Source organism: Mytilus californianus, unplaced genomic scaffold (genome assembly GCF_021869535.1).
Source record: "Mytilus californianus isolate M0D057914Y unplaced genomic scaffold, xbMytCali1.0.p SCAF_5, whole genome shotgun sequence".
Taxonomy (NCBI): domain Eukaryota; kingdom Metazoa; phylum Mollusca; class Bivalvia; order Mytilida; family Mytilidae; genus Mytilus; species Mytilus californianus.
In genome coordinates, this window is record NW_026262701.1 from 88,540,200 (window position 1) to 88,556,456 (window position 16,257).

The following is a 16,257-nucleotide window of genomic DNA, read 5'->3' on the forward strand; positions in this document are numbered from 1 at the left end:
TCCTTGGCGGTGTTTAGACGAACAGTTCAAGTTCTATTTATAACTAGCATTAACATAGAATTTCTGGAACCTATTTGGAAAATTTCCACAGTGTCAACAATATTTTTGATAGACAATTGTCAAAATACTGAAACAGGGAAAATTATATTGCATGTATAAAAAAGTCATTGAACATTACCCATTATTGGATGTCTTGAGATCTTATATGAGTGATTAAGAAATATATAGGAGTAAAGTGAAAGATCTGGATTGTTTGTCACTTGTTATGGATAATAATTGTTTGCTTGACAAGATAATTTCAGAATGTACATGTTGATTGCACTTTGGTATATTGATGGCGCTTATGAAATATTTTAGAATTTAGAATATTTGTAAAGGGAGAATTTTTATGCCCCACCTAGGGGCATTATGTTTTTCGGTCTGTGCGTCCATTCGTCTGTGCGTACATTCACCCGTTCGTCCGTCCTTCTGTCCCGCTTCAGGTTAAAGTTTTTGGTCAAGGTAGTTTTTATACGTCCGTTTTTTTTGGACGTATTATGGTATACCTTTGACCGTCTGTCCGTCCGTCCGTCGTCAACACGTCATTAACTCAAAAAAGCTTAAACCAATATGCATGAAACTTTGGTGAATTGTTTATATCTATTGACGTGAGCTCCCTTTCGTTTTTTATAAATTTCAGATTTACCGTTTCCGAGTTTTGGGGTTTTATTCATTAAAAAAGGGGGGATTTTCTAGTTTTCCGACAATAACTCAAGAATGCTTTCACCAACTTGCAAGAAATTTTGGTGAATTGTTTATATCTATTGACATGAGCTCCCTTTTGGATTTTTATAAATTTTAGATTTAACATTTTCGAGTTACAGGGTTTTATTCATAAAAAAAGGGGGATTTTCCAGTTTTCGGACAATAACTAAAACATGCTTTCAGCAGTTCTCATGAAACTTTGGTGAATTGTTTATATCTGTTGATGTAAGCTCCCTTTAGAATTTTATAAATTTTAGATTTTACATTTCTGAGTTATGGGGTTTTATTCATTAAAAAAGGGGGGATTTTCCAGTTTTTGGACAATAACTCAAAAATGCTTTCAGCAGTTCTCATGAAACTTTGGTGAATTATTTATAGCTATTGATGTAATCTCCCTATTGATTTTTATAAATTTCAAATATGACATTGAGAAGAAATTGAACTTTATTTGTTTATAGTCTGACAACAGATTTACTAAGTATTGCGCAACAGCACAGTGTATTGCACAACAGCAAGAAATCTTTAATTGAATATAAATTCAATTCATATAACCAATTTCAAGTTCTTTGACTACATTTATTCAATACGTCAAATATTTAATTACAATCCAAATTCAGACCTGTATCAAGCTTGAATATTGTGTCCATTTTTGCCCCAACTGTTCAGGGTTGGACCTCTGTGGGCGTATCCAGTTGCGCTCAGCGAAGCAGTTTATTGATGAAGTTGATGTCCAATCAACTTGAAACTTAGTACACATGTTCCCTATGATATGATCTTTCTAATTTTAATGCCAAATTAGAGTTTTGAAACCTATTTCATGGTCCACTGAACATAGAAAATGATAGTGCGAGTGGGGCATCCGTGTACTATGGACACATTCTTGTTATATTTACAGATAAGAAAGAAAAACCAAAGAAAGCTAGAAAAGTAAAGACTAAAGGTGAACAATTAATTTAGTAAATTGATCATTTTAGTTACTATTTTATATCCTATCTGTTGAACATTTTACTTACTAAAAATGTAATTCTATTACAGACTAAGAAAAATTAATATAATACAATATTTTTCAAATTGTACATTTCATCTATTGATGGTAAGTTTTATAGTACATAAAGAAATACCCATTTAAATTGCATATTCATTTGTCTTGTAAAATCACCATGATATGAATGGGATATGTATGCTCCCTTGTTTGTACAGTGGATTTTTTCTATGACACTAGTAAATGATTTTTTGTCTGAAATAACTATTTCAATCTTGAATATATTATAAGCTCACATTGCCTAAAAGGTCGGTGTGGACTCTTGCTATCACTTTGTGTCAATCGTCTGTCGTCATAGTCTTCTGTTGTCCTTGTCCGTTAACTTTGACTAAAATCTTCACCTCAGAAACAACCAGGTCAAATTTAACTAAACTAAATCCGAAGTAAACACATCAACTATAAGAGGAAAACAACGGAACAACAGAAACACTGAACTGCAACAAAAACAAATGCCAACATACATAGAAACAGACTAATTGATAACAACTGACATATCACTGACTTGGTACAGGACATTTTAAGAAAAAATGGTGGGTTGAACCTGGTTTTATGGCTAGCCAAACCTCCCCGCTTATGTGGCAATGTTAAAAATACCGCTTAAAATGACAACACTACGTGACATTATAGTATAATAGTACATTACAACATGTAAACCGCAGAATAACAACGGACACCTCCCATGAATTTACGACAGCACACCAGGACACCACAAACGAAGTATAAACTGCGCGTCACACGAATGGATCAATGCCACAAAAGTGACGTATTGTTTTGATGTTTATATTATCACAGGTAAATTTCAAAAAAATAGAATAGATTTAAAGACACGTACAAGAATATTAAATTGGGATTGAGTTTGTAATGGTATTATTTTACAGAGACCTATGATGTGTCAAATATTTAATCACAATCCAAATTCAGAGCTCTTTCAAGCTTGAATGTAGTGTCCATACTTGCCCCAACTGTTCATGCTTCGACCTCTGCGGTCGTATCAAGCTGCGCCCAGCGGAGCATTTTATTTTAAAGATAGAAGTATAATAGTGAGATAAAAGTAGAAGTCTTTGTCGCATCAACAATAAAGAGGGCCTCCTGTTTGTGTAAAGTCTACCAACCACGTCAAGGTCGGAGACCGTCTGGCAGGTTATATTTTTTTCTTTTGTTAGGTAATCTAAAGGGTACACTAAAGGGGTTTTAATTATTTGAATTAGGAGTTTCTATGTCCATATTTTTTCTAATGGAACGCAATGTTAAAAAAATAATCACACAAAGCGACATTTCATCTTGTGATTAATAAACACTGAAACAAAATTTAAATTCAAATTTCAAAATTGAAATCAAGCATGAAGAGCTTCCTCTTCATCATCATCGTCAGGGCTCTGTTGACTTGTCAACATATTAGAACAGGGATTGCTCCCTGACAAGGAAATAATTCTGTGCATCAAAGGTTTTGTTCACAAACACATTTTCTACTGCAAATCTTTTTTTCCTTTGCAAGAACAAATCCTGAAGAATGTCTGATGACATAAGTCCAGTGAACAGAACTGGGGTAACCGTTGGACCATTGCAACCTTTTTGCCAACCGTTATCATAGGGTGAACCTATCGGTGTCTTTGCTTGATGTGATGTCATCCATATGTTTGTTTGTATGCTGGCTTTTAGAACGTGTTGTTTGAATGACGATTCGCTCGGTGAAAGGCGAATACAAGAGAGCAGTCTTTGCTAATCGCAAGTCTAACACATAACTTGTTCAAATCCTGGTGACTTGACTTATATTTGCCTTTAGGGTCATACAACTTAGATACACGTTTTCTTGCAACACAGAAGGAGATGTCGATATCTGAGTTGCATAGTTGTGATAGATTCGTCAGTTCTGCATATGACGACTAAAAAACCTTAAAGACAGACTTTTTCCCAATGCCAAAGAGACTTGATGTGGTGTCACAACCAGTCAGAGCATGAGTTGCTGGTAGAATTTCACGTGTAATGTATGTAAGAGAACTACACAACTGATGAACTGGGATGTACCATCCTTACCACTAGTTACAGAATCTACGATGAGCCATAGCTGATCTGTGTTTAGTATCCAAGGGAAGTAATGAACACAGAGAACTAAAACATCAGTGTCAGAACATTTGACAATCTTTTTCGGTCTGACATTACACTTCTTAAATTGTTCGTCTGCATGGAGAGCATGTAGAACGAGTCCTGTGTCGGCTTCCTCTTGTGTGCTGAACAAGCTCGCACAATCATTAATTTGATCGAAAGGTATTTTTTTTTTTACAGTTTCTGGATTTTGGAAAGTCCCTGCTAAATGTAATGTTTGTCTGACAGGCAAGTCGATTACTGGCACAATAAAATTTCGAAATAAATACCCCGATAAATCAGATAAAAGCCTGTTGATTTCTTTTGTTCGCCAGGATTTTTTTCCGGTCTGGGATACTGCTTCCTTCATTTACTTGATATACCTTGTATCCACCAGCTGCTTGAGACCGACGTTCCCTTTCAGTTGATTCAATAGAGTATGTTATGTCATACCTATCAAGCACATCTACAATTGTTGACGCCGACTGAAAGAGAGTTTACAGCTGCTGAGGAATCTCTATCTAGACGCCAGCATAAGAACGTTTCAAAATAGGGGCATAATTTTCAGAGACTGACTTAATGAAGTATCTGCAGGTGACGAATATGCATCACCTTGTATTACAACATCGCCAAATGTTACGTGATATAATGATATACCAGCAGCTTTGTGTAGTATGAGATCTTCATCACAATCAGGTGTTGAAACAGTGCTCAGATCATGTGATCTGAGAGGTTTCATATCGGCTTTAAGATGGTTAGCCGTATTGATGGCTTCTGAGAGAGACATTGAGCTGCTGTAAACAATATTAGCATTACTTGTCCTTGTTGGCACTGTATGACAATAATATTTCCAAAGTGTTTTATTTCAATTTTTGTTGAAGCCGGTACGTTGTGTAACATTGATAGTGCATTCCACTGTATTTGCTCCATAATTATCTCGGTATTTGTACACTTCAAAATCATAGATCTTACAGATAGGTTCCATGTAATCCAATTTGTATATTTTCGTGTATAACTACAAAATAGTCTGAATTATATTACACATGCAGTGCATTGGATGTTATAGCCAGACGTTTGTCCTTTTAAATGCTGGGTAAAGTCAAAAAGGAAAAGCATTGATTTACCAAAAATTGTCTTTTTTTCCCCTTACAAATGTGATATTTGTCTGCTATTTTCCCACAATGAGTCTTGTTTACAAAAGAGAATATTGCTACTCGCTATTAAAATAAATTATGATAAATCTCATGGAGAAGGCGGAATTTTAACTATTTCATTTACAATATGTATGATAGCAGTATAGCAAATGAACAGTTTTTTTTACCTTTTAGTCTGTTAAAAAATAAAAATATATATTTTAAATTTACAATTAACTATTTATACATATTACTGATATAAGTAGACATCAGCAAGTTGATGTTTACCTATAAACAAGTGAAAGCTTTTCTAAAAAAGCTTGTCGTTTTTTAGCCTTATTATGTTGAAAATTGTTTTTGTTTGCTTTGTAGTTTCAAGCTTCAGAATATAACTCTGTATATAAACTGTATTGGGATAAAAAAAAAAGTGAAATAGAGGAAAGGCCAATATAGTATTTAAAGGGTTACAATTTTCTTTTTGTGTGTGGTAATTTTTAACCCCTGTAAAGAGCTTAATTTCTAAATCACTTGCTTTTTTGCCTGTACTTATTTCGGTAAACATTTTTTTATGAATCAGTTTTTCAGCAGACATGTCATTTATTTACTCTCTGTTTGTTTTTTTGTGTTTGAGAAAAGTGTGATCAATATATTTCATTAATTGTCCCGATAAAACTACTCACAAAAGTTTTAGATCCCAACGAATCTTTATTATATCGGAACTATTTGTCCCTATATCCTACTTGAGCAGGTTTCAGTAGTGTATAAGGGTATATATATCATGCGGAAAATGTTTAAGGAGTAAATCGGTTTAAAGTCGGTTCTGAAAAAAGTCGACAAATTGGCATGTTATGAAGTAAAGTAAATATATTTGTGACTCTCTGATCGTTAGTTACTGTCTTAATAATGGTCTTCTTGTAAGTTGTTTTAGGCTTTGTATCAATCCAATGAGTCAGCCCCTTTTCAACTGGTTTTTATACGACTGCAAAATTTTTTGCGGTCGTATATTGGTATCACGTCGTCGTCGTCGTAGTCCGAAGACATTTGGTTTCCAGACAATAACTTTAGTATAAGTAAATAGAAATCTATGAAACCTGAACACACGGTTTATGACCACAAAAGGAAGGTTGGGATTGATTTTGGGAGTTTTGGTCCCAACAGTTTAGGAATTAGGGGCCAAAAAAGGGCCCAAATAAGCATTTTTCTAGATTCCAGAAAATAGCTTGTGGAATGGTGTATGGATCTCTCTGAAATTATACCACAAGTTTCCATACCACAAAGGGATGGTAAGAATTGGCTTTGGAGGGTTATGGCTCAAACCGTTAAGGAATTAGGGGCAAAAAAGGGGGAAAAACAAGGGTTTCCAGGTTAATGGACAATTACTTAAGTACAAAACATAATTTAAAAGCAGTGTAAAAGAGGGACGAAAGATACCAGAGGGACAGTCAAACTCGTAGATCGAAAACAAACTGACAACGTCATGGCCAAAAATAAAAAGACAAACAGACAAATAATAGTACAGATGACACAACATAGAAACTAAAGACTACGCAACACGAACCCCACCAAAAACTGGGGGTGATCTCAGGTGCTCCGGAAGGGTAAGCAGATCCTGCTCCACATGTGGCACCCGTCGTGTTGCTTATGTAAGGGAGGTAATTCAAACACATTTGAATTACCTCACTTACACTGCTTTTAAATTATGTATATTGGAAATTTGCCAATAACTTTAGTATTAATAAACTTCATTGGAAATTTGCCAATAACTTTTAAATAGTATAATAAACTCCATTGGAAATTTGCCAATAACTTTAGTATAATAAACGCCATTGGAAATTTGCCAATAACTTTAGAATAAGTAAATATAAATCTATGAAATTTAAACACAAGGTTTGAAACCACAAAAGGAAGGTTGGGATTGATTTTGGGGGTTATGGTCCCTTTTGTTTAGGAATAAGGGGTCAAAAAGGGGCCCAAATAAGTATTTTTCTAGTGTCCAGACAATAACTTGTGGAACAGTGTATGGAATTGTGTGAAATTGTACCACACCACAAAAGGATGGTTATGATTGGCGTTGGGGGGTTATGGCTCAATCTGTTTAGGAATTAGGGGCAAACAAGGGGGGAAAACAAGGGTTTCCTGGTTAATGGACAATTACTTTAGCTTTGTTTCTTTAGGTTGGTACTTTTTGCTATTTGTTTGCTAGTTCTAGTATGAAATATTTTTTAGCTGTTTCTAGAAACATCAAATACTGCGATTTGAATACATATAATATTATAATAGTGTATATCAAAGGGTTCAGTGGTAATACATTTTTATACTCAGAATTGATTATTCTTTGTTTGGGTTTTTTTTGGCATTAGAGTTACCTCCCTTACAATGGTTCCATACTACAAAGGAAAGACTGGGATTGAGTTTGATGGTTAATGCTTCAAGGGGGAATCGAAAAGGTTTTTTTTTTTTGGGGGGGGGGTTCCAATTTTTTTTTAGGGGTTCATATTTTTTTTTCCATATTTTTCGAATTTCAAATTTTTGAAAAGTTTCAAGAAGAAATCTTCATTTGCACAGTATTGCACATTAGACATTAGATTTGTAAGATTTTTGACCACATTTATTTTGTGTCAGAAACCTATATTATGTCAAAAATTTGATCACAAACCAAATTCAGATAGTATCAAGCTTGAATATTGTGTCCAAATTTGCCCCAACTGTTCAGGGTTCGACCTCTGCGGTCGTATCAGGCTGCGCTCAGCGAAGCATTTTATTACAGTTAGTTCTTACATTACAGAAAAGAAAGAATATGGGGTATCCATCAAATTGATCAATGACACAAAATCAGTGCATGCACAGCAAAAACACAAAAAGCAAAGGAGAAGCACTTTTAATGATGTATGTTGCCCTTTAACATTCCTGTCCCAGGTTAGGGATGGGGTTTGAGCCCGCAAACATGGTTAACCTGGCCAAGTTCGCTGTGTGACTGTACCAAAATCATGAGCCTGAATTTCATTGATGGTCGTTTTTTGCTGTGTATTATATTTGCTTTTCGTTTACATTTGTCATGTCTGATCCTTTTATAGCTTGCAATGTATTATGAGTTTTTCTCATTGTTAAATGCCGAAGGGTGACCTATATTTGCTAACATTTACGTCATTTTGTCTATGGTTGATAGTTATCTCATTGGAAATCATACCACATCTTATTTTTATGTTATAAATATCTGACTGGCTAATTTTCTGGACTGTTGCAAAATATCTATACTACTAAAATAACGAGGTTCAATTTGTTAGCCAGCATGACGTAAAAACGACGAATCAAAGAATTCAACTATATATATAACCAATATAAGACAATGGTGTTGTTTAAAAATTACACCATTTCAGGCCCTTTTGTTTTCCACAATTAATATTAACCAGTAATTAACAAGTTCCGTGTCGAATTCGATACCGATACCAATAGTACCTGTTACCTGTTACCTAATCTGTATGTTCCGCCTCTGTGAGGTGCACCACCAAACGGTGTATTTGGGATTTGCTATATACACGGGTCATAATCGCACCTGAACTTCGTCATTATACAGGGATTGACACTACTAAATTCAATCATTGACCAAAAATAAATATCTACAAGTAGTTTCCGGATGTAGTAAGTAAACCAGGACGGATTCAGACAGAAAGATTTTGAAAGCAGAAAAAACTGTGCACCTTTTGATCAGCATAACTTTATCAAATGACAATACGAATACTAAAAGTTCCTGGCTGAAAATAAGGCGAAGGTACTTTAATTCAGTCACAGACCAGCGGTGTCGCGGGTGTGGTCTAGTATTTACTAAAACTATGGTTTTGAACATTTGGCTTGCCAGCACTATTCGTGTGCATCGATCAAAATTAAACTATATACCATTTGTTGTCAGAACATTATATTACAAACATGTACATTAAGCTTTCTGAGATGTTAGCAAACGGAGTTCGTTCCTGTTTATTGCCGTAAGGTCTCCTAGGGTATTAAATTTTGATGTTTAAGGGATTTTGTGTTGATTGCATATTTTTAAAAGTCTTCGTAAAACTATCCACAATTATCTTTTTTTTTTTATTTTAGATTTTGAAATATTGTAAAGACATGTATCCATTGAAGAAACCCGAGTGTTAACTTTGTTAGCTTTGGCGTTAATTTGGTCTGTATTATGATACCCTACATCTCCTTTTAATTACACAAATAAATTTGGGAACGCTTTCAATATTTTTACATACCGGTACATGTATACCTGCTTTTAAAACACCTTTCGGCTCAGAAAAAACAACAAGCCACCGGACCTGTACCGACGCTGAGGTGTGTAAAATACCCCTACCTTACCTGTATTAGTCGTATTAAGTGTTATTATTTTGCCCTTTGGAAGTTGACCTTAGTTGTAGACCGTTTTGTATTCAGAACTTCATTGTACTGTGATGGATGTTGGCGTGATAAGGAATTCGACACATGTCTACAACAACCCACCCCCTCTTCTGTACTATCCTATTTAAAGACCCGAGATAAATGAACATTAAAATAATCGAAGATACGTCATTTGAAGATACCTGTTTTAAGATTTTTAGTCCCCTACCGACGAAGTTGAAGGGGACTTTAGGTTTGCACTCTGTCCGTCTGTCTGTCCGTCTGTCCATCAGTCAGTCCGGCAACTCAGCTTTCCATACTTTTTTTCTTCGTTCTTGAAGGTATTGATTTGATATTTGGTATATAGTTTTATCATGACAAGTTATAGATCAAGTTCGAATTTTGTTCCGGTCTGATGATTTTTTCCAGAGTTATGGTCCATGAAAAAACTCCATAACTAATGTTAGAGTACTATGTTAAACCATATAATCTTTACAAAGGGAGATAACTCATTTTTTAAAAGACATTCTTTGGTAAATTGTTCGAGGAATTTTGTGGCAGGTTTATATGTTATTTTGTATATACTAATTTTCTGAATGCTACATGTATATGTATATATATATATATATATATATATATTTATTAAGTGAAATCCTTTAACTAGATAATAATCTTTTTTTTATTAAGGTATATATTTCATTACATTACATTGTGTAGATAAAAGTTGTTGACATTTTATAGGTAAGTTACAAATCTATATTAGTTTGTGACAAATGAAAGAAAAAATATTTGGAACTATTAATTATATTTGATTGTAATTTGAAAATAGATATACATTGTATTACATCATATCTAATTTTAGAGAACTATTAATCATATATAATGTTAGAGTGTTGTAGGTTTTCCACACTTTTTTTCATCATGCTTGAAAATATTGATTGACAATTGGTAAATAGTTTTATCATGACAAGTTACAGTTCAAGTTCAATTTTTTTGTTTCGGTCTGATAATTTTGTGCAGAGTTATGGTCCTTGGACTTGAAAAAATTCACTCATATATTTAGTTTTCCACACTGTTTTTAGTCATGCTTGAAGATATTGACTTGATATTTTCTTTTTGTTTACACCATGACAAGTTATAGAACAAGTTAGCATTTTGTTCCAGTATAATGATTTTTTACCCGGTAGGGGACTATGTATTGCCATGCAATACTCTCAGAATGCTTGTTTTTTATATTTTTTAAATTATATCAATTACTGGATACTTATCTTTAATTTTTGTTAACTACAGACAGAAGCATATGCGATCCTCCCATATATATGTTTTTAGCCCACCGGGTCCCGCAGGGCCCATGTGAGCTTATGCCAACACTTGTGGTTTGTCGTCGTCCGTCGTCTGTCGTCGTAAACTAATTCAAAAATCTTCTCCTCTAAAACTACTTGGCTAAATACCTCCAAACTTTAACTAAATTTTCCTTAGGGTATCTAGTTTATAAATTGTATCCGAAGTTTTGATCTATCGACAAACATGGCCGCCATGGCTAAAAATAGAACATAGGGGTCAAATGCAGTTTTTTGCATATATCTCAAAAACTAAAGCTTTTAGAGCAAATCTGACATGGGGTAATATTGTTCAATTCGTCAAGATTTATCAGCCCTGAAATTTTCAGACGAATCGAACAACTCATTGTTGGGTTGCTGCCACTAAATCGGTAGTTTTAAGGAAATTTTGCAGTTTTTTGTTATTTTCTTGAATATTATTATAGATAGATATAAACTGTAAACAGCAATAATGTTCAGCAAAGTAAGATCTACAAAAAAGGTTATATGACCAAAATTGTCAATTGACCCCTTAAGGAGTTATTGCCCTTTAAAGACAATTTTACAAAATTTGTTCATCAAGTTTGCTAACAATTAAAAATCTTCTCCTCTGAAACTACTGGGCCAAATACCTTCAAACTTCATCTAAATGTTCCTTAGGATATCTAGTTTATAAATTGTATCCAAAGTTTTAATCTATCGACAAACATGGCCGCCATGGCTAAACATAGAACATAGGAGCAAATGCTGTTTTTGGCTTATATCTCCAAAACTAAAGCTTTTAGAGCAAATCTGACATGGGTAAAATTGTTCAATTGGTCAAGATCTATCAGCCCTGAAATTTTCAGACAAATCGAACAACCCATTGTTGGGTTGCTGCCACTAAATTGGTAGTTTTGAGGAAATATTGCAGTTTTTTGTTATTATCTTGAATATTATTATAGATAGATATAAACTGTAAACAGCAATAATGTTAAGTAAGATCTACAGAAAAGTTAAATGACCAAATTTGTCAATGACCAAATTTGTCAATTGACCCCTTAAGGAGTTATTGCCCTTTAAAGACAATTTTACGCAATATGTTCATCAAGTTTGCTAACATTTAAAAATCTTCTCTTCTGAAACTATTAATTTTAGGACAATTTTACACAAGTTGTTTTATGTTTTTTGACTTTAAAAATCTTCTCAAATGAATCTAGTATGAATTTTGTATTTCATTTCCTTGTACGTCAAGAAACATAGACACTATGGCTCAAATGGAACATATGGGTAAAAAGCAAAAATAATCATTGATGAAAGATTTAAGCAAAAAAAATAACAGGTGAGCGATTCAGGCTCTTGAGAGCCTCTTGTTTTATTAACCTAACTTTTGTAAATGGCTCTGCACAATCACGACAGTGTGTTACCTAATATAGCGTAACTTAGTTAAATCACTATGTGATTTTATACAAACAAAATCGCTGATGTTTCGGCTATTTACAGATAAACGTGTAATATTATTATCCTGTATTACGATACTTATGAGTGATCGCTGTAACTTTATCGATGCTGTGTATCTCAAGATCTGATAAAAAATACACTAATAAGTTTTAAAATTTTGAATGCGAAAGTTAAGTTAATATTTATATCTGATGCAAACACAATTGAATAATGAAAACAAAACAAAAATCATTTAAAATAAATCACTTTTTACGTTTGACCTTGCGTCTTTAAAATATCGATTCAACACCTCACTATCAACTTGATTGAACACTTCACTGTCATTTTCATTACCTACTATCATGATTTTTTCCTGCCTAATTTACGGATACACTCACATATAATAAATGCACCCCAATATTACCCATTCAGACTTTAAGAAAGCCTTTACTTCAAACGGAATAAGCTAATATTTACTATTGAAAATCCCTTATCAGATTAACCTCATTGTGACGTGCAGTGTATGACTCTTTAGACCCGGTAACAATAACCAGTCTCATATACCATACAACATTTATCTATAAATAAAATTAATTTAATGAATAGAAATAGAATTGTTCTATTTGGGAGGAACCCATATGCTTGCCATTATGAATACCATTATATCATACACAAAACTTTTTAATAACTATTTCTAATTTTATTAACATACTAATACTAAGACACAATTGTATAAACACTATATACTAATATCATATGCACAAACAATTGTAAACCTGTGGTAGATCCCAGACAGGTGATGCTATTTGTTCATAAAAACCTGTGGTAGAACCCAGACAGGTGAACCAATTGTAAGAACCAGTGAAAGAACCCAGACAAGTAACAATTCTTGAAACCTGTGGTAGAACCCATACAGGTGAAAAATGCAATAACCTGTGGGTGAACCCAGACAAGTACAAAATTCGTGAAACCTATGGTAGAACTCAGACAGGTAAAAAATGGAATAACCTGTTGTAGAACCAAGACAGGTCAAATTGAACGAGTAGCATGAGTAAAACCCCCAAGAATTGATACATATTTATTGTTTCAAAAATGCAATAGACCATTAACATTGATGAATCTACTTGAATATAATTACATGTATGAAAATGAAAACAAACAAAACATAGAATAACAAATAAACAGCGATAATACAACAAAAAGTACAAAATTTATTTCTTAAAACATTTTACTCCTTTATTTTAGAAGAAGCATGTAATAAAAATTAGGAAAAACACATCTTATTTTGGTAATTGCCCCAAAGGTTTAGAAATTAGGGGCAAAAAAGGGACCAAAAACAAGCATGTTTTTAGTTTCCAGACAATAACTTGTGTTAAAATTTATGGAACTCTCTGAAATTGTACATTTTTCCTAAAAAGAAATTAATCTTCAAAATTTCAAAAAAAAATTGAGGGGATGGTGTTCTAAAAGTTTGGCGAGGATTTTTTTTTCAAATTTTTTTTGGGGTTCATATTTTTTTTAAATTATTTTTTGGGGGGGATCGTACTTTTTTCTTAAATTTTTTGGGGGGGACAAATTTTTTGAAGGAATATTTTTTTATACAATTTTTTGGTTTTTTTCCCCAAAAATTTTCCATTTTTCCATTCATTATTTCTGATTTATATATAAAAGCAACAAATACTGATATGGCAGGATGTACACACCAAACAGGGTGTGTAAATTATTATATATAACAGATTAACTAAGTATTGTGCAACAGCACAGTATTGCACAATAGCAAGAAATCTTCAATTGAAAATAAATACAAATCTTTTAACCAATTTCAATAGGATTAATTTAAAGTATTTAATTTTTGAGGATTCTAACCTTGTATTACTATTTTGGATATTGGGCCCCATTTTTGAATTGGTCTACATTAAGGTCCAAAGGGTCCAAAATTAAACTTTGTTTGATTTCATCAAAAACTGAATTATTGCAGCTCTATGATATGCTGAATCATATTGTGCATTTAGATTTTTTATTTTGGGCCCTGTTTTGAAATTAGTCCATATTAAGGTTTGAAGGGTCCAAATTTAACTTTGTTAGATTTCAACTAGAATTAAATTTTTTGGTGTTTTTTTATATGCTGTATCCAGCCATGTTGTTAGATTTTGGATATCAGACCATACTAGGTAAATTAAATGTCCCATTTCAAATTTTTAAGATCTTTGACCACATTTATTTTGTGTCAGAATCCTATATTATGTCAAAAATTTGATTACAATCCAAATTCAGACAGTATCAAGCTTGAATATTGTGTCCAAACTTGCCGCAACTGTTCAGTGTTCGACCTCTGCGCTCGTATCAGGCTGCGCTCGGCAAAGCATTTTATTACTGTTTATAGTAGCTTGATATCTGTTACCGTTTCAAAGATATACACAAACAAACTATACTTTAAAGAATTTTCTTGTAACTTTTGAACGGATGATTGAACAGTTTTGGGTCCAAGGTACAAAATGTAGAGCTATTTAGAGAGGAACATTTTATATGCTGTGTGTATTCAGCTATCTCTTACCGTTTTCTTAACATTCAAGCTTGAAATTTAAGCGTAAAAAACTTTTTGCACTCTTACCTTTGACCTTGGGTGCAAATGAAAGGTCGCATGAAATAAGGATTATTTGTGAAGGTCCAAAGTATCTACGACTCCTGGTTCTCGAAATATATTTTTTTCAAAATTGTGTATAATATTTCAAAGAAATAACTCTTATAATGGTTGATAACAAAATAAGTGTTTATGTTTATTAACATTGCTATCTTTTCCTGTAAAAGTTGCGATTTTCAGATTGATTGTATCTGTAACAATTTTTACTATATATGTAAATAAAAGATTTTTTTTTCAAGGGGATATCACTCTAAAAGGGGATGATGAAATCCTACGCAGGGTCATCTGGTAATACTTCATGACGAGCTCTACCTATTGTCTAAATAAGGTCATAATAACTTCAAAAACAACGAGGGGGCATGTAGAAAAAATCGATTGTTCAAATTTGGTCATGATAACTTCAAAAGAATCGGGGGGAGGCCGAAAAAAAACATTAGAAAAACAATAAGGTCTCTCCCAACTTAGGGGAAAGACATTAAAAACATTAGAAAAACAGTAAGGTTATCTCAACGTAGTGGAAAGACCTTAAAAACATTAGAAAACAATAAGGTATTTCCAAACGTAGGGGAAAGACCTTAATGATAATTAAAAACAAATTGTTCAGAGAACAATTGAAGGTCTTTCCACTAAAATTCACTTTAAATTTTGATTAAAACAGTATGTCCGGGCTTATATGATAGTTTATCACACACTGATTTTGAAAATACCGCGTTTAAGGCACTTTTTTCATCAATTAAGTGAGATAATTCGCAACTTCCGGTTAAATCAAAGTCACTTCCGGTGTCAAATAAAAGCTTACTTTACTCTGAATCTAAAAATATATAGTTTCCATATACTTTTGCTTTAAATAAGGGAGCTAAATTGCTACTTCCGGTTTAAAAAAGGTATTTTCTGGTTGTCATTTTCAAGGTCATATGTCTACTAACTTATGCAAAAGATCCCAAGGCTTTATCATGTATAAATATGAATCTACAGCAAAGGTCCAAATTTAGAACGTCAATTTTACCTTTGACCTTGAACTAAATTTCAAGGTCATAAAGCAAGGACCTCCAACCAAATTACTATTAGTCTCCACTATGTAAGGGAAATGAGTTCTATCCCAATACAGCTTATTTTTAATAATTAGAGGGGGGAAACTCCCATCAAATGTCAACGCACCCTTTTAACCAAAATATGTAAGTTGCGACATGTCGTAAATACAGTTTAGTAAAAATATGTTGTCAATATCTTATACGGTTTCTGAAAAAGAGCAATATAATGCCAAAATAAAAATTTAGAATCTGACCTTGACCTTTGACCTTGACCCCATTTATTTTTTGGTGGACCAAGGACCTCATTTAAAAACACCCTAGGTCTCTATCACTTACGGTTTACCAGCTACAATTACATTTTACTTATTTTAAATACAGAAGGGGAAATAACTCTCATATGGAGTCTGCAGACCGCTTCGGTCAAAATTATTCTTAAGATCCTGAGGCTATAACGAGCAAATTGGTGAAATAATTTTGTTGT

The 16,257-nt window shown here is 33.2% G+C and overlaps 1 protein-coding gene across 1 annotated transcript in view; it reads left to right on the forward strand.

Annotated features, from left to right (window-relative positions):
• The window catches only part of LOC127701675 (uncharacterized), a 150,061-nt gene that overhangs the window by 94,380 nt on the left and 39,424 nt on the right, over nt 1-16,257 (forward strand). Inside the window, exon 7 of the mRNA XM_052205672.1 lies at nt 1,640-1,684. Coding sequence (XP_052061632.1) covers nt 1,640-1,684 — 45 coding nt within the window. The remainder of the gene's footprint in view (nt 1-1,639; nt 1,685-16,257) is intronic.